Here is a 19,173-nt window from a genome sequence, read left to right as displayed (position 1 = left end):
TTGCGTGGTGATTGGTTGAATTCTATTGGCCAGAAGTTTACAATCGGCTTTCAAAGAGGAATATACTCCATCTTCCAATCAGTCGATCCCGTGGGGTCATGCCGTGGCTCTCTGTGGGCACAAGGCTCCCTACCTTGGTGACCCCTGCCCTGAGGCTCTAGAAACTTCCCTTCAAGTTGGCATCTACCCATTGATAGCTACCCTATTATTATTGCTGAGTCCTTTCAGTGTGTCCAACTTTTCAAGACCCCATTCGACGTTTTCTTGGCAAAGATCTTGGAGTGGTTTTACCGTTCCCTTCTCTAGGAAATTTTACAGATAAGAAACTGAGGCAAACAGGATGAAGTGACTTATTCAGGGTCACAAGGCTAATAAATGTCTAAGGCTAGATGGGAACTTGGGTCTTCTTCACCTAGCTCCCTGTGGGTCTATCCAGTTAAACAATTCAGAATCTATTGAAGAACATCTCTCCTCAATCACTAAAGGGATCGGTGGGAAAATTTTGTCAGCCAGTCTGCAAGCACTTATTAAGCACCTACTGTGTGCCAGGCAGCGTGTTAAGAGCTAAGGATACAAAGAAAGGTAAAAGTCCTTCTTTTCAAAGAGTTCACAGTCTCAACTAGTTACATCCAAGATATAAACAGGGTAGCTGGAAGGTGAGCTCAGGGGGAAGGCACTGGCAGTAGAGGGGTGGCGGGGGACTGGGAAAAGCCTCTTAAAGAAGGTGGGATTGGAAGTGAGTCTTCAAGAAAGGCAGAGAAGCAAAGAGGCAGAAGTGAGGGGCAGAGTATTCCAGACTTAAGGGCCGGCCAGCATGGAGTAAGGAGATACTGTCACACTCAAGAACTTGCTCAGATTTTTTGCTAAAAATCCAAGTAAGTGATCTTGTCTCCTACCTGGTAACCGTGGCCGACGAGGTTCTGAGACTGGTTTGGCTAGCCCTGATCTGGCTCTTTTGTGACCACCCCTCCCCTTTCTAAGTATTCACGGATTGCCATCCTTGGGATAATTTGGCCTCCATCTTTCCAGAAAAAATAAGAACAGCCCCTATTCCTACAATACTTGAAGGGTTCCAAAGCACTTTATGGACATTGGCGCCCTTTTGCTTTCCCTAGGCCCGCTGACCCAGAATTTGAAGGCCTCTGCTTTCAGAAGCAGGCCGGCAGTTTGTCCCTTGGGCCCCCTTGGGCCCCTCTGGAGCTCCTTCAGAGATCAAGGCCAGTGACTCAGTCGCTGAGCACGCCTGTTCTTTAAACGACCTCAAATGGAATTTGGCCCTGATGTGCCCAGCCCATCAAGGACAGCTGGGTACTGTCTTGCCGTGTCCCGCCTTATCTTGGGCATCAGCTGCCTATTAACCCCGGTTTGTTCTGTCCTTTCCAGTACAAAGTGTGTTCTCCTTGGCAAAGAAAACCAAAGCAATCCAAAAGTTGACTATCCTTGTCAACTGTCTCTTGTGCCTTATCACTCTCCTATCTACCCCAAACAGTGGTATTAAGTCTCCTTTGATCTTCTCTTCAAAAAAACTGTTTTGTGTTCTTTTGTTCTTGATGAGGAGTCTTTTTAGAGTAGCTGCCCCCCTTCCTGTGACCTCCAGAAACCCAGACAACAGCTGTGGGGTTCAGATGGCCCATTCTGGGCTCCTCCGGGGACCGCGGTCTTCCTCTACCTCCTGCCGCTCATTGCCGTTTGGGCTGGGGCAGTCAGAGGACTTGAAGCTGGGAAGGGGGGTGTGATCTCTTCCTTCCCATAAAAGTTCATCAAGGCTCATGATTCTGGGGGAAAGCCCTGGAAGAGGGAAGGGTAGGGCCAACATGACCTATGTGGCCCATTCCTCCTCCCTCCCAGAGACACTCTTCAGAAGAGCGGGAGAGATCCCAAAGTTGCAACAAGGCAAATTGGCTCACCAGAGTCTAGGGGAAAGGACAAGGCTAAGATGAGAAGAATTCAGCTTCCTACCCCAAAGATTAGATAGAAGAGCATTCCTCTGGCTCTGATCTGGGGCCACTGTTTCCCTTTTATTTTTTCTTGACAATTCTCTAACCTAGCTAGATAGGATTATGGGAGAAGGGTCATGGAGATGGGGTCAACTCTCCAGCACTCTAAGTGATTAGAGGAGAAACCAATGCTCTGCTGAGAATCATATGACCTGGGTTCTGGCCCGACCACTTCTCTTGGACAGAATGAAGTCACTTCGATGGCTCTGAGCCTCAGTTTCCTTATCTATAATATGAGGGTTAGAAGTGGATGACTTCTGAATTCCACAGTCCTCTTCCTAATCCTTGCCCGCCTCCTGCCTAGGGATATTGGAAAATCCAGGGAAATGATGGACAGGGAAGTATTGTTGGAAAGTCAATGGCCACAATTGGTTCTTAAGTATCTACTTTGTTCTAGGTGCTAGGGATACTAGAACCAAATAGACTGTGTTTGGAAGGAACTGCCATTCTACTGGGAAGATAGACTGTGCAGAGAAGTAGGAGGCTCAGGGACTAGATCTCTGGTTTCTCTGGAATCAGGAACTCCCACGTAAGGAAAATTCCTTTCCCAAAGCAGGCTGGTCATTTCTGTACAATTTTTAGTTTTAGAGCATTGCGGAATTAAGGAGTTACTTTGCCAGTATGTCTGAGAGTTGACTCTTGAACTCAGGTCTTTCCTATAGTTGTCTCTCTGTGTGATATCTCCTATAAATAGAAGTTTGTACATGATAATTGGATGAGAGAGGGGGGGGTTCAGAGAGAGAAACAGAGAGAGGAGATTAAAAAAGATTTAGATGCATCTGTACTGTCAAAAAAAAAGTTATAATTATAAAATAAAATAAAAATTAAATTAAAAAAAAGATTTAGAGAAGGAAAGATTGAAAGAGATTGAGAGAGAGATTGAGAGAGCGAGAGATTGTGAGAGGAGAAATTGAGGGAAATTGAAAGAGGGAGATTGAGAGAGGGAGAGATTGAGAGAGAGAGGGACACACACACACAGAGACAGAGAGAGAGACACAGAGACAGAAACAGAGCAAGTACAAACTAGGGGGATCAGGAAAGGTTTCTTCCAGGAAGTAATGGATGAATTGAGTCTAAAAGAAACTAGATCTTTTGAGATGACGAAGAGGTGGGCCAGCATTCCACACAGGAAGAACAGTATGTGCAGAGTTATGGAAACAAGGTCCAGAAGAGTGTGTACCAGGAGAACTTGGCCAGTTGGACTGGAACGTACCAGAAAATGAAATAAGTTGAAAAAGTGGGATGGATTCCACTGGTCAAATTGGCAAAGATAACAAAAGGCCCAAATGGCTAAAGCTGGAGGGATCATGGGAAAACTTGCACACAGACTCTGCTGGTAGAGCTGTGTATTGTATTGGTTAACTGTTCTAGGAAACAACTTAGAATTGTAGCAGGAAAGTCACTAAAACGGGCCATACCCTTGCCCAGCGATTTCATTACTAAGTATATCCTCCCGGGGAGCTCCAAGACAGAGGGGGATGTTCCGTGTACACTATAGCAGCACTTTTTCTGGTAGAGCAGAACTAGAAACGATGAAGGTGTCCATAAATTGGGGAATGATTCATGAATGCAATGGAATATTATTGCCAAGATTCAGAGAATCTTTGAAAGAGCTGGATGAGCTTCTGCAAAGAAATATGAGCAGATCCAGGGGTACAATTAGCATGAGGATCACAGTCGCTGAAAGGCAGACAGCCTCAAAAGACTTTGGAATCAATGCTGTGGTCAAGTGTGACTTCCCAGGAAAGACAATGAACCAGATGGATATCCCGCCTCCTTCAGGGAAGTGATGGGCTAGCATCAGAGAGTGGGGAAATAGGTAGAAGAGGAGAGTCCTTGGGAAATAATCCTTCCAAAAGGGTATTGATATCCATTTTTTTATTATAGCTTTTTATTTACAAAGCTTCTGCATGGGTAATTTTTCAACATTGACCCTTACAGAACCTTTTGCTGCAAATTTTCCAGTCCTTCCCCCCCTTCCCCTTGGTGCCAGGTAGTCCCATACATGTTAAATATGTTACAATATATGTTAAATCCAATATATGTATACACAGTTATACAGTGATCTTGCTGCACAAGAAAAATCGGATCAAGAAGGAAAAAAAAAGAACAGAAAACAAAACGCAAGCAAACAATAACAGAGAGTGTGGGAATGCTATGTTGTGGACCATACTCAGCTCCCACAGTCCTCTCTCTGGGTGCAGATGCTATCTTTATCACTGAACAAGTGGAACTGCTTTGAATCATCTCATTGTTGGTGAAAGCCACGCCCATCAGTGTTGATCATTGCATAATCTTGATATTGTCGTGTATAATGATCTCCTGGTTCTGCTCCTTTCCCTCAGCATCAGTTGATGTAAGTCTCTCCAAGCCTCTCTGTATTCCTCCTGCTGGTCATTTCTTACAGAGCAATAATATTCCATAACCTTCATATACCACAGTTTATTCAGCCATTCTCAGTGGGCAGCCACTCAGTTTCCAGTTTCTAGTCACTATGAAAAGAGCTGCCACAAACATTTTTGCACATATAGGCCCCTTCTTTAAGATCTCTTTGGGATATAAGCCCAATAGTAATGCTGCTGGGTCAAAGGGAATGCACAGTTTGATCATTTTTTTGAGCATAGTTCCAAATGGTCTCTGAAATGGCTGGATTCTTTCACAACTCCACCAATAATGTATCAGTGTCCCAATTCTCCCACATCCCCTCCAACATTTATCATTATTTTTTTCTGTCATCTTAGCCATTGATATCAAATTTTGTTTTTTGTTTTGTTTTGTTTTGTTTAGAATTTTTTACCACAGTACATATGCATGAGTAATTTTTTTAATAATATTATCCCTTGTATTCATTTTTCCAAATTATCCCCTCCCTCCCTCTACTCCCTCCCCCCGATGACAGGCAATCCCATACATTTTACATGTGTTACAATATAACCTAGATACAATATATGTGTGTAAATACCATTTTCTTGTTGCACATTAAGTATTGGATTCCAAAGGTATAAGTAACCTGGGTAGATAGACAGTAGTGCTAACAGTTTACATTCACTTCCCAGTGTTCCTTCTCTAGGTGTAGTTATTTCTGTCCATCATTGATCCACTGGAAGTGAGTTGGATCTTCTTTATGTTGAAGATCTCCACTTCCATCACAATACCTCTTCATACAGCATGGAAGTGTACAGCGATCTTCTGGTTCTGCTCATTTCACTCAGCATCAGTTGCATATCAAATTTCGAAAGAGAAAAGGAAGTTATATTGAAGCCACATTTTTGAAGGGCTTTAATCACAGAAACCATAGGGAGCCACAAAACTTGAGGAGGTGAGTAGCCTAATCAGAGTTTTGGTAGCTTTGTGGAGGCTGCATTTGAGAGAATAGAGCCAGGGAGACCATAGAGGAGGCTATGACTGAGGTAAAGAGAGCCTGACTTAGGTTAGAGATTATATGAATGGAGGAAAAGAGGAAAGGAAAGGAATAAGCATTTATTAAGTACTACTGTGTGCTGGGCACTGTGCTGAGTTCTTTACAAATATTATCTCACTTGATCTTCCTTGAGGGCCATTTTACAATTTATTATTCCCATTTTACAATTGAGAAAAGTGAGACATAGTTCAATGACTTTCCCAGAGTTGCCAGCCAGGAAGTATTTGAAACTGGATTTGAATTCAGATCTTCCTGACTCCAAACTCAGAGCTCTGTCCACTCTGCTACCTAGCTGCCCGGAGAGAGAAAGTTTGGAAGATAGAATCGACAACTCTCCCAATCTGTAAATCAGGGTGCTAAGAGAAGAAGCTGAAGCCAGAAGGGCTCTGTTTATAAAACGGGATGCTGGGAGGATACTGGTGCCCTTACTAGAAGGGGGGGGGAGCTAATGGAGGGGAATGGGTGAGCCTTTATTACTGGCTCCTGGCCCACGGGGAGGCCTGAACCTTTGGCCTTCCAAATACCAAGGAAATTGGCCATTTGTCTGGCCTAATCTCATGGCCTTTGGGATGGCAACCAGTTTATCTGTGCTAATTCTGTGCCCTGTGGGGTGGCCGCAGCTCCATCTGGGATGCCCCTGCACCCTCTGGTCCATCAGGGCCACCCTTGTACCCTCTGGTCTGTCTGTGCTAATTCTGTGCCCTCTGGGATGTGGTTGAGTCACTCATGGCCAAGGAAGTTCCTAAACCGTTGTACCAAAGAGGGCCTCCCGCTATGGTGGTGAGATCCTTGACTCAGGGCGAGGTGGACTCTGACCTCAAGTGGAGGCTGTATCTCCTGGGGCCATCAGGTGCCTTTTTCTGGACAGTCACAAGTTCGTATTTATTCTTTGCCGTACAAGTAGAGGGCCGGCCAGCAGCAGACACTGGGGCATCTTGGGGGCTGGCATCCTGATTCTTAGCATGGAGTTCTCAATTTCTCACACCTTCCAAGTGCTTTCTGGGAAGCTCCTGAAATCCAATGGTGAGTTCCCAAACTGCGCCTCTCAGAGCCGTCTCGGGCCACAGTGGCTTGGAAGCCTGACCTGACTTCAGTGGGGAAGGTCTGGGCTCACAGCCCAGGGGGACATTGGGGGAGTCACCAACCCTCTGGAAAATGGGGATGATAAGACTTCCCAATGGCCTTGCCAACTTTGCGGCAGTATCACTTATTCTGGGCTCACAGGTCCCGCATTCACTGGGGCTCAGGACTGGGGTGTGGGGGGGATGACAGAAGGAGACGGGCCACAGGCCTTGCCCTTGTGGGCTCCAGACTCCCACCCACTTCACAGAGGGAACTGCATGAGAGTGTGGAACTGAACTTCATTGCTGCAGAGTCCCAGGCATCAGCTCCATAGATATGGGAGGACCCAGAGAGGCCTGTGGGTGAGACCCGGAGAGGCCTGTGGGTGAGACCCGGAGGGGCCTGTGGGTGAGACCCGGAGGGGCCTGTGGGTGAGACCCGGAGGGGCCTGTGGGTGAGACCCGGAGGGGCCTGTGGGTGAGACCCGGAGGGGCCTGTGGGTGAAACCCAGAGAGGCCTGTGGGTGAGACCCGGAGGGGCCTGTGGGTGAGACCCTGAGGGGCCTGTGGGTAGACCCGGAGGGGCCTGTGGGTGAGACCCGGAGGGGCCTGTGGGTGAGACCCGGAGAGGGGAGAAGGGAAAGCGGGGACAGGGCTGACTTCCCAGACTTAGATTGAGATCTGGCCTCTGGCACTTTCAGCCTTGGTCTCTCTAAGCCTGGAGGCCATGTCCTCCTTCTGCAGCCTCGGAGGTTTGTCCTGGTTGTGTTCCTCTGCAGTGATGGTATCAGGGCCTCCAGGTAGAGGGGAGCACTGTGGCTGCCATGCTGTACCAGTGCCTCCTACTGACACCCGATCCAGCTCTTTGGAGAGCTGGGCAGAAGCTCTCTCCCCTGCCCTGTGCCCTACGATAGGGATGCTGGGCTCAGTGCCGTGCTCGGGCACTAGTGCCTGACCTCAGGCTAAGCCAAGGTGCCGGGGTGGGCCTTCACCGCACAAGGTGACCAGAGCCCCGGCCTAGAAGTGCATCAGGAGATTGGCGTTTCAGTCTAGGCTCTGCCTCCATTCGGATGCTTTATTTTGGCACCCCTGGGCCAGCCCAATATCTCCTGGGTATACATCCTGACCCCTCGAGGCTCCGCATGGCTGAAGTGGGCACTTGGCCACCCTTCCTCCCCACACTCACTTTGGGGAAGGGATCATTTCCTAATGGAAGAGTTTTCCATGCCCGTCATTGGTAAGGCACGTGGATTTGGAGATGGAGGACCCCCGTTTGGATTCAGACTCGGCCATTTAGTAGCTGTGTGACCTCCCCTGGGACTCAATTTCCTCCTTTGTAAAATGGAATAATAAGACTGGTACCTGCTACTGTCTAAGAACTAAGAGCGACAGAAGGAGACGGGCCACAGGCCTTGTCCTTGTGGACTCCACAGAGCCAGCTGGCACGGTGGGGGACCGGGGAGTTGGGGAGGCTTGCGTGGGAATTCGGGCCTCTACCTCTCAGGAGCAGAGAAGGAGCTGGCAGGCTCCTTAGAGGTCATGTGATGTAGAGAAAGAAGCTGAGACCCAGAGCAGCGGCAGCAGCATTGGAACCCAGAGCCCCTTCCTTTATTACACCTGGTATTCTACTTCACTGGGCCTCAGTTTTTCCTCTACTGTCAAATGAGAGTGAAAAACAAGAGGATCCGGGAGCTCCTTCCCTTCTGGGGAGCTATAGATTGTTCTACACCACCGACCGTCCCTAACAGTGTAGAAGCCGGGCAGGGCTGCGCTAAGTCATCTTTAGCTCTCTCTCTCTGACCCCAGAAAAGCGGGGTTCACCCGCCGCCTCTGTCATTCACGCTCTGCGTGGCCTTGGCCACAGGGCTCCCTTCCCTCGGCCTCAGTTTCCCCCTCCGTCCCGTGAGTGTGGCGGCCCCTTCCAGCTGCAGACGAGAGCCGGACCGGCAGAGAAGCCGCCGTTGTGGAGGCGGCCGAGAGCCTGGAGTTGAGGGGGAGGGGCGGGGGAGCGGGGCAGGGGGGCCCCGGGCGGGCGGACGTGCGAGGGGGCGGGAGGAGCCTGCGTCAGTGACCCTCGGGAGGTGGGCGGACTCTTCCCCTCTCGCTAAAGGAGCGGCTCGGCCGCCCCCGGGCCGTCAGTGGCAGAGCGCAGCCCAGCCGCCGGCCCGCCCAGCGCCGAGAACTTGGCCCGGAGCTCGCGCCCACATCCCGCGCGGACCCCGCCAGGCCGAGCCCGGGCGCCACAGGCGCCGCCCCCGCCCGGCTCTGCCAGCCTGCAGGGTAAGAGGGGCCCGGCCGGCCCGGCTGGGGGGCTAAAAGTGCCCGCCCCCCCCACCGTCTACCCCTAGGGCGGCCTCCTACCCCTGCCCCGCGCCCCAGCTCGCGCAGCGCACTCAGTGCCTCCCGCCCCTGCCCATGCCCATGACCCTGGCTTTGCCCCAGCCCCTGCTCCAGTCCATGCCCGTGCCCCTGCCCATGCCCATGCCCCTGGCTTTGCTCCTGCCCCTGGCTTTGCCCCTGCCCCTGCTCCTGTCCATGCCCCTGGCTTTGCCCCAGCCCCTGCTCCTGTCCATGCCCGTGCCCCTGCCCATGCCCGTGCCCCTGCCCATGCCCCTGGCTTTGCTCCTGCCCCTGGCTTTGCCCCTGCCCCTGTCCATGCCCGTGCCCCTGCCCATGCCCGTGCCCCTGCTCCTGTCCATGCCCCTGGCTTTCCCCCAGCCCCTGATCCTGTCCATGCCCCTGCCCCTGCCAATTCCCCTGGCTTTGCCCCTGCTCCTGTCCATGCCCGCGCCCCCGGCTCTGCCCGGGCCTGGGCTCACGCACCCTTCCCCTCCCATTCTCCTTCCCCCTGAGTCCGTTAAAGAAAAGAAGTGGGAGGTTAAACTCCCGGGCCGGCTCTCGGGGCTTGAAGGCAAAGAGGGAAGAGAGAGGGGGGCGGGGGAGAGGGGAGAGGCCGGGGACTCAGAGACTGAGGCCTCGGGAGCCGCGGGGCCGCGCGGGCACTCTCCAGGCCAAACGCTCCATCCGGCAGATGAGGAAACTGAGGCTCAGACGGGGAGGAGAGCTCGGCCGGGGTCGGCCCGAGGGTCAGCGGCCGTGCTCAGTGGGAGCCGGCCCTCTGCCTCCGAGTCCAGCCCTGAGAACCCCAAGGGATGCCGGGGCCTCTGTAGCGGCCCCCGCCTCTGCCCGCGGGTCCCCCGGGGGCCCAGCGGAGCGCCCGCCAGCCGGGCCGGGGCAGCCACGCCGCTTTTGGACAGCTCCGGACGGGCCCCATTGGCCCTAACCCTGCGTGCCGTCCCGGCGCCGGCTCCTTCCTCGTGCCCGGGCGGGCCGGGGGCGGGGGGAGGCTGGAGGAGGCCTTTTGCCTTTGCCGCCCCTCACCCCCCCCCCCACGCCCTCAGCTCCTGGACAAGCGAATTAAGAAGAGCAAGAGAAGCCTCTGGGGAGGGAGCGAGAGGGCAGGAAGACGCTCAGGGGGGGCTGCTCGGGGAGTGGGGGCAGGGAGGGAGCTTGCCCCGGCTGGGGCTGGGGGCGTGGTCTGCGGCCTTCCCATCAGGCGGACCTGCGGTACAGGTACTTAGTGGGGGCGGGACTGGGGGCCCAGGAGCTCCGGCGGGCGGTAAGGAGCCCCCCCCCCCCCAATGTCGGGCCGTCTAGTGACTAGAGAAGGAAGTGTCTTAACCCAGGGGGAGGGGGAAGGGGGAGGGCTGAGTCCCAGTCCCAGCCCCTGCTGGTGGTTGAATTCCCTGGGGGTGGGGCCGAGCTGCTTTCTGCCCTTCTGGGAGCCTCAGTTGGTAAAACAGTGGTGTCTGAACCAGGAGAGAAAATTTGCTGCTATCTGCAAAGTAGAGAGCGTTTGCCATGTTTTATACTTTGAGTTTTATCACGATGCTGTGAGGTGGATGCCATTATTATGCCCATTTTACAGATGGAAAAACTAGCTGATATCTATGTAGAGGGTTTGCCAGTATATTTTGCCATTTGAGCTTTACCACAATGAGTTGTGCCATTACTATGCCCATTTTACAGATGGAAAAATAGTTGATATGTATCTATGTAGAGAGTGTTTATTAGACATTTTGTCATTTGAGCTTCACCACCACACTATGAGATCTGTGCTATTATTATCCCCATTTTACAGATGGAAGAATGAGTGACTTGCCTGGAGTCCCTCAGGGAGCAGGTAGTTTTTGCCCCCTCTCCCCTTCCCCAGGCAGGGCCATTGCTCCACGATGTCCTTTTGGCTCCAGAGCAAAGATGGATCCTCCTCAGATTCACCCGCCACAGCATCGGCCTCTCCTCCTCGGTCTGTCTTCTATTTCAAACCCGGGTCCTTTCTTCCGCCTTCAGCATCATTCCCCGTAGCTCCAAGCAAGCTCCCAGGTCCGGGTCCCCTGCACGCCCCCATGAAAGGGAAGAACCTAGAAGAGGCTGAGGTTCCTCCCGTCCAACCTTGGCTGATGAGGGCCGGCTTCCTCTCGGCTGGCCTTGCCGTGCTCAAGGTCACCCCCCACACTGCAGGAATGGGATCAGCCATCCCGGGGGCCTTCCTGTTATGACACAATATCTTCTTTTAAAAATCCATCCGAGGGGCAGCAAGGTGGCTCAGTGGATAGAGTACTGGCCCTGAAGTCAGGAGGACCTGAGTTCAAATCCAGCCTCAGACACTTCACACTTCCTAGCTGGGTGACCCTGGGCAAGTCACTTAACCCTAACTGCCTCAGGAAAAAGAAAAAAAAAATCCATCTGAAAGTATCTCGCTTACCCCTGATCTGCAGATAAGTCACGACTGGCACGAGTAAAAGTAGCTCGGTGAGAGCCAGCCCTTTGCCTCCAAGTCCAGCCCTGAGAATCAGAAGGGATGATGGGCCATCTTTAGTGGCCCCCGGGCAGGTTGCGGGGCCCTGTGTTCAGATTTGGGAAGTTTCCTTTTTACAGAATCAATCCAAGCTTTCTTTTAAGGAAAGGTAGGATGGTGAAGTGGAGAGAACAGGGGCCTAGGAGATGTGGGTTCTAGGAACAGTTACTGCTTCTGTGTGCTAAGCGCTTTACAAATGTTGTCTTACTTGGACCTCGGGAGAATAGCGGGAGGGAGAATCTTTTAGCATCTGCATTTTACAGTTGAGGAAACTGAGGGAGACAGAGGTTAAGGGTCACCCAACTCCTAAGTATCTCAGGTCAGATTTGAACTCCTATCTCCTCAATTCCAGGTGCAGTGTTCTACCCATCACCACCTAGCTGCCCCTAATTCTACTATGTGGTCCTGTCAAGAGCTAGCTGTGGGAACTTGGGCAAGTAAGTCACTTCCCCTCTCCTGGCCTCAGTTTCCCCTTCTGTTAAAAGACGGGGTACCTGCCCAGCTCTGCCACTCTCCACATCTCTGGCCGGGGTCACTTCTGGTTCTTGTACCACCCCCCAGTTTTTTAGGCAGCTTCATCTATGCCACTGTCTCGGTGGAGAGTCACCGGGCCACCCCTGTTACCTGCTGGCCACGCTTTCCTCCAAGAGGTTTCCTACCATTGGTGGCCTTTCAGCGCGGCCAGAACGGGAGAGCCAGACGAAAGGGAGAGAGCGGGCTCAGGGCAGGGAAAATCCAAGGAGCTTCCATGACTTTGGACTCCAGGGGCAGAGGAGCCAGAGGCGGGGAAAGGGGAGATGAGTTGTAGTTCCACTATGGAAGTGGGGATGGGAGCAGAAGAGGAAGGCCGAGGAGTTGTGCCTTTGCCACGCCAGTTATAGGATCCGAGATCGAGAACTCAGAGGTCATCTGACCCACCCCCCTCATTTTACAGAGGAGGAAACTGAGGCCCAAAGAAATGAAATGACTACTCCAAGGTCACACTGCTAGCGGGTAGTATAACTGGATATTGAGCCCAGGGTTCTTTCCTCAGTACCGTGCTGGGCTGTCTAATTTCCAGATGATGTCAGAATCTTCACAGCATGATGGGAAATGAAATGGGAGGAGAGGCTGGAGGAGCTTGATTGGCTGGAGAGAGGCCTGGAGTAGAGAGCCCAGTGAGAGTAGTTCACTTCCAAAGGGCATATGCCAGCAGCATCTGGGTTGTGGGCAGGAGAGATAAAGGGCGGAGATAGGGGGCCCTGCTCAGAGAAACAGGAAAGAGTAGAGCCTGGACAACCCTTCCCACAGAGCTTTGGGGGAGCCCGGGTATGGCCAGCTATGTCCAAAAGAGCTGATAGTTGGAGAAGAGGCATCTACTTCCAACATTGCGAATTTGCTGAAGTGGGCCTCAGTTTCCCCATCTGAAAAAGACAATGTACTTCTCGGTCACTCCCGGGGGCAAGGCAAGGGGAGGAAGGACACAATCTCAGTTCCTTCTAAGTCCCCAACAATTCAGTCAAAGCTGGCTCTTCTCTTTTGGTACCCCCTCGCTGGGGGTGAAGGCTCACATTAAGGTCTGGGGGAGTGAAGAGTCAGCAAACTGTCTCAGAAGCAGAAGCCGCAGGCCTTGGTGCCTGATTGGTGGGGGCAGGTGAGGAAGAGGGAGGAATCCAGAGTGACCGGGGAAGGGCAAGGGCTGCCCTTGTAGGCAGCAGCAGGGCGGATGGCAGACCACGGATGCTTGTAGGCATGCCCAGCTTGATCTGTTAACGAGCCATTGGGTGTCCAGTGTGGGACTGGAGGCTCTGTGAACATATAGCAAGCGGATCTTGGCTCTTTCCCCTAAGCCCCCAAAGAGAGGACATGGACACTGATGGAAGCAGGAGAGCTTTAGGAGGGATGCCCCCAGAACACATTGCCAGTGAGTGTTCAAAGGCCAGAGCAGACCACCGAGAGGCCTTCACGAGTCCCCCGGCCTCAGACGCAGAAGCCGGGGACTACAACATGTCCTTTCCAGGCCCAGGACAGAGAGATGATGTGGCCTCGGGGTACCCGGGCAGTAGATATCTCTGTTGTCTCTGCCCCCTCCCTCACCCCCCCATTCCTTTCCTCCATCCCACCGGTACGTTCCAGACTTTGGGACCCCTCCCAGATACCGGTTAGCTTGGTAGCCATGGATAAGGAAGTGCCTTTCCCTCTCATCTGTAAAGACACTTGTCAAGCTCTGTAGTGTTTACCCCAAGTGGTTGTTGGGAGGATCAGGAAGGACCCGGATTCACATCTCATCTCAGAAATTGACCAGTCGTGCAGCCGTGGACAAGTCACGTTCCCCTTCCAAGCCTCAGTTTCCTCATTTGTAAAATGGGAATAATGATCCCCACAATATTTATTTCATAAAATCAGTGGGAGGCTGGCATGAGGTAGAAATGGCAGTTCTTAGTGTTATCTTTAGAGAGGCAAATCCTCAGTTTCCTTACTGGTAAAATGGGGATAATAATAGCACCTCTAACCCAGGGTAGTTATGAGGATCAAATAAGAGAATATTTGTAAAACACTTACCACAGTGCCTGCCTGGCATATTGTAGGTGCTTAAGAAATGCTGCTTCTCCCCCTCCACACAAGGGTCCTCAGGGCCGCAGGGGACACTCCTCAGACGTGAACTTGCCGGGAGATGGCTTTGGGGCACTGTTTTGGACAGTATCTGGGAGACATCTTCCCACTTCTGCCCAGAGAAGTGACTGAGTCAGCACCTCCCCCCCCCCCCAGGCTTTGCCAGCCCCGCCCCCTCAGGTTGGGGGGATGGGCCTCCTTTGAGCATCTCCAGGCCCTGAGGAGCCCATAGGAAGCAGGAAGCTTTCTGAGTACCCTTGGAAGGGAGTCACTGACGCCCCCCCCCCCTTCAATTCAGTTCAAGCTCTTTTTGAGCACGGCATATATTCTTCTTTCTTCTTTTCTTTCTTCTCCTTCTTCCTTCTTTTTTTTCCTTCTTCCTCTTTTTCTTCTTCCTTCTTTATCTCTTTCTTCTTCCTTCTTCTTTCTTCTCTTTCTTCCTTCTTCTTCCTTCTTTTTTTCCTTCTTCCTCTTTTTCTTCCTTCTTTATCTCTTTCTTCTTCCTTCTTCTCTTTCTTCCTTCTTCTTCCTTCTTTTTTTCCTCTTCCTCTTTTTCTTCCTTCTTTATCTCTTTCTTCTTCCTTCTTCTTTCTTCTCTTTCTTCCTTCTTCTTCCTTCTTTTTTCCTTCTTCCTCTTTTTCTTCCTTCTTTATCTCTTTCTTCTTCCTTCTTCTTTCTTCTCTTTCTTCCTTCTTCCTTTTTTTCCTTCTTCCTCTTTTTCTTCCTTCTTTTATCTCTTTCTTCTTCCTTCTTTCTTCTCTTTCTTCCTTCTTCTTCCTTCTTTTTTTCTTCTTCCTCTTTTTCTTCTTCCTTCTTTATCTCTTTCTTCTTCCTTCTTCTTTCTTCTTTTTCTTCCTTCTTCCTTTTTTTCCTTCTTCCCCTTTTTCTTCCTTCTTTTATCTCTTTCTTCTTCCTTCTTCATTCTTCTCTTTCTTCCTTCTTCTTCCTTCTTTTTTTCCTTCTTCCTCTTGTTCTTCTTCCTTCTTTATCTCTTTCTTCTTCCTTCTTCTTTCTTCTCTTTCTTCCTTCTTCTTCCTTCTTTTTTTTCCTTCTTCCTCTTTTTCTTCTTCCTTCTCTTTCTTCCTTCTTCTTCCTTCTTTTTTTCCTTCTTCCTCTTTTTCTTCTTCCTTCTTTATCTCTTTCTTCTTCCTTCTTCTTTCTTCTCTTTCTTCCTTCTTCTTCCTTCTTTTTTTCCTTCTTCCTCTTTTTCTTCTTCCTTCTTTATCTCTTTCTTCTTCCTTCTTCTTTCTTCTCTTTCTTCCTTCTTCTTCCTTCTTTTTTTTCCTTCTTCCTCTTTTTCTTCTTCCTTCTTTATCTCTTTCTTCTTCCTTCTTCTTTCTTCTCTTCTCTTTCTTCCTTCTTCTTCCTTCTTCTAATAGTGTGTGCCTCTCCCATCACAGCAGCGGGGAGAAAGTCCGTCAGCACCACGGGAGAGGAAGCCCCAAAAGGCCTGGGGCCAGAGCCTACCCCAGAGCACATCCCGCTTTGCCCCGAGGCCCGCAGCCCAGTGGTGCTCATGTGCGGTTCCAGTCTGCCGGTGGATAGCATGAAGGGGAGCCTCACCCTGGTGGGCATCCTGTGGGCGGTGCTCTCGCTGCTCACGGCCGTGGCCAGCACCACCAGCTACTTCCTGCCCTACTGGCTCTTCGGCTCCCAGCTCGGGAAGCCGGTGTCCTTCAGCATGTTCCGGCGCTGTAACTACCCCGTCCGGGGTGAAGGCCGTAGCCTGGTCATGGTGGAAGAGTGTGGCCGCTACGCCAACTTCGACGCCATCCCCAGCCTGGCCTGGCAGATGTGCACTGTGGTGACGGGCACCGGCTGCGCCCTGCTGCTCCTGGTGGCACTGGGGGCCATCCTGGGCTGCTGCATGGACGAGCTCATCTCCAGGATCATGGGCCGATGCATGGGAGCCGCCCAATTTGTGGGAGGTAAGGCTGGGTGCCTGGGAGCGGGTGGGCCTGGGCAGGGCTTCCAGATGGGCTCTCAGAGTTCCTAAGAGCTCCCTAGCCTAGGGCTACCAGCGAATGCAGGCCGGCATCTCCCCCCCCCCCCTCTGGCAAGGCGGGATGGAGAAAATGGCCTGAGTCAGTGGCGCTGGCCCACAGGCGCCTCTCCTCCTCCACCCATTGACTCGTCCACACCATGGGCCCCTTTGCCCAGATTCCATCTCCCAGAAATCCCTGCCCCCCAAAGGTATGACTTTTAGCTGTCAGCCCAAGGAATGACTCTAATGGTGGAATTAGAGCCATCATGTTGGCCCAGCAGGGCAGAAATGAGGGGGAGGAGCAGGCCCTCTGGTGTGTTGCTGTCTGCTGCCTCATCCCAGGCTCTCTGGAGAGAAAGCCCTCTGGAGAGATCAGGGGCCTAACGTGACCAGGAAGTGAGGGCTGGAGTCTGAGCCGCCCTTCTCTTTGCTTGGTTGGGGGGGGTCTGGTGCCTCGCTGATAGGCTTGGCGGGTGTCAGGGAGGCAGAGGCCGTAGCTCGTAGCTCAGCAAACCAACCTCCATGAAGGTCTGTTAATGTCGTTCTCGTTATTGTTGGGGTTATCGATTTATTGGGATTGTTACCCTTGTCATCTCCCTGCTCTGGGACCACTGTTGGGTCTGTCCTTGTTTTCTCGGGCCTTCCCCAATGCCAGGGACTCAGTTTCCCCCTGCCAAAATGATGGCCATGATCGAGCTCCTTCTGGTTTATGAGCTTAGGAACCCTGTCATTTCCTGCCTAATTGGCATCCTCATCTACTCCAGGGACATCCCCTCATCCTGCTGCAGGGAACCCTGGATGAGGAGTTCTAGCCAAAGGGGGCCCTGGCTGAGGGGTCCTAGCTACAAGCCATAGCAGTCCTAGCCTTAGCAGTCATGGCAACATTAGTCCTAGACGTGGGGGGGCCTAGCACAGGAGGCCTAGCCGCAGGGTGCCTGGGCTGAGGGGTCCTAGCAGCAGGGTGCCTAGCCATAGCAGTCCTAGCCATAGTGGTCCTAGCCGCAGGGGGCCTAGCCACAGGGGGCCTAGCAGCAGGGGCCTAGCCACAGGCGGCCTAGCACAGGAGGCCTAGTCATAGCAGTCTTAGCCATAGCAGTCCTAGCCGCAGGGGGCCTAGCCATAGCAGTCTTAGCCATAGTGGTCCTAGTCACAGGGGGCCTAGCTATAGCAGTCCTAGCCAAAGCAGTCCTAGCCGCAGGGGGCCTAGCACAGAGGCCTAGTCATAGCAGTCTTAGCCATAGTGGTCCTAGCCATAGTGGTCCTAGCCACAGAGGGCCTGGGCTGAGGGGTCCTAGCAGCAGGGGGCCTAGCCACAGGGGGCCTAGTAGCAGGGGGCCTAGTCACAGGGGGCCTAGCCACAGGGGGCCTAGCACCGGAGGCCTAGCCATAGCAGTCTTAGCCATAGCAGTCCTAGCCGCAGGGGGCCTAGCCATAGCAGTCTTAGCCATAGTGGTCCTAGTCACAGGGGGCCTAGCTATAGCAGTCCTAGCCAAAGCAGTCCTAGCTGCAGGGGGCCTAGCCACAGGGGGCCTAGCCATAGCAGTCCTAGCCGCAGGGGGCCTAGCACAGGAGGCCTAGTCATAGCAGTCTTAGCCATAGCAGTCCTAGCCGCAAGGGGCCTAGCACAGGAGGCCTAGTCATAGCAGTCTTAGCCATAGCAGTCCTAGCCGCAAGGGGCCTAGCCATAGCAGTCTTAGCCATAGTGGTCCTAGACATAGTGGTCCTAGTCACAGGGGGCCTAGCCAAAGCAGTCCTAGCTGCAGGGTGCCTGGGCTGAGGGGTCCTAGCAGCAGGGGGCCTAGCCGCCACAGGGGGCCTAGCACAAGAGGCCTAGCCATAGCAGTCCTAGCCGCAGGGGGCCTAGCCACAGGGGGCCTAGCAGCAGGGGCCTAGCCACAGGCGGCCTAGCACAGGAGGCCTAGTCATAGCAGTCCTAGCCGCAGGGGGCCTAGCCATAGCAGTCTTAGCCATAGTGGTCCTAGTCACAGGGGGCCTAGCTATAGCAGTCCTAGCCAAAGCAGTCCTAGCCGCAGGGGGCCTAGCCACAGGGGGCCTAGCAGCAGGGGCCTAGCCACAGGGGGCCTAGCACAGAGGCCTAGTCATAGCAGTCTTAGCCATAGTGGTCCTAGCCATAGTGGTCCTAGCCACAGGGGGCCTAGCCACAGGGGGCCTAGCAGCAGGGGGCCTAGCCACAGGGGGCCTAGTAGCAGGGGGCCTAGTCACAGGGGGCCTAGCCACAGGGGGCCTAGCACCGGAGGCCTAGTCATAGCAGTCTTAGCCATAGCAGTCCTAGCCGCAGGGGGCCTAGCACAGAGGCCTAGTCATAGCAGTCTTAGCCATAGTGGTCCTAGCCATAGTGGTCCTAGTCACAGGGGGCCTAGCCAAAGCAGTCCTAGCCGCAGGGTGCCTGGGCTGAGAGGTCCTAGCAGCAGGGGGCCTAGCCGCCACAGGGGGCCTAGCACAAGAGGCCTAGCCATAGCAGTCCTAGCTGCAGGGGGCCTAGCCACAGGGGGCCTAGCCATAGCAGTCTTAGCCATAGTGGTCCTAGCCATAGTGGTCCTAGCCACAGGGGGCCTAGCCATAGCAGTCCTAGCCACAGAGGGCCTGGGCTGAGGGGTCCTAGCAGCAGGGGGCCTAGCCACAGGGGGCCTAGCAGCAGGGGCCTAGCCACAGGGGGCCTAGCACAGGAGGCCTAGTCATAGCAGTCTTAGCCATAGCAGTCCTAGCCGCAGGGGGCCTAGCCATAGCAGTCTTAGCCATAGTGGTCCTAGTCACAGGGGGCCTAGCTATAGCAGTCCTAGCCAAAGCAGTCCTAGCCGCAGGGGGCCTAGCACAGAGGCCTAGTCATAGCAGTCTTAGCCATAGTGGTCCTAGCCATAGTGGTCCTAGCCACAGAGGGCCTGGGCTGAGGGGTCCTAGCAGCAGGGGGCCTAGCCACAGGGGGCCTAGTAGCAGGGGGCCTAGTCACAGGGGGCCTAGCCACAGGGGGCCTAGCACCGGAGGCCTAGCCATAGCAGTCTTAGCCATAGCAGTCCTAGCCGCAGGGGGCCTAGCCATAGCAGTCTTAGCCATAGTGGTCCTAGTCACAGGGGGCCTAGCTATAGCAGTCCTAGCCAAAGCAGTCCTAGCTGCAGGGGGCCTAGCCACAGGGGGCCTAGCCATAGCAGTCCTAGCCGCAGGGGGCCTAGCACAGGAGGCCTAGTCATAGCAGTCTTAGCCATAGCAGTCCTAGCCGCAAGGGGCCTAGCACAGGAGGCCTA

At 53.3% G+C, this 19,173-nt stretch overlaps 1 protein-coding gene across 4 annotated transcripts in view; it reads left to right on the top strand.

Moving 5' to 3' along the window:
* Window positions 1-19,173, top strand: part of LHFPL1 (LHFPL tetraspan subfamily member 1) — a 50,928-nt gene that overhangs the window by 13,380 nt on the left and 18,375 nt on the right. Inside the window, exons 1-3 of one of the 4 annotated variants that reach the window (XM_074278648.1) lie at window positions 8,599-8,759; window positions 11,690-11,774; window positions 15,330-15,857. In XM_074278648.1, the coding sequence (XP_074134749.1) occupies window positions 11,735-11,774; window positions 15,330-15,857 (568 nt within the window). In that variant the 5' untranslated portion in view covers window positions 8,599-8,759; window positions 11,690-11,734. Of the gene's footprint in view, window positions 1-8,598; window positions 8,760-11,689; window positions 11,775-15,329; window positions 15,858-19,173 lie in introns of those variants that run through there. The other 3 variants (XM_074278645.1, XM_074278646.1, XM_074278644.1) reach the window with 3 other exon arrangements.

Source organism: Sminthopsis crassicaudata, chromosome X (assembly GCF_048593235.1).
Source record: "Sminthopsis crassicaudata isolate SCR6 chromosome X, ASM4859323v1, whole genome shotgun sequence".
Taxonomy (NCBI): Eukaryota; Metazoa; Chordata; class Mammalia; order Dasyuromorphia; family Dasyuridae; genus Sminthopsis; species Sminthopsis crassicaudata.
The sequence above is the reverse complement of the archived record's forward strand: the minus strand, read 5'-3'. Positions and strand labels throughout refer to the sequence as shown.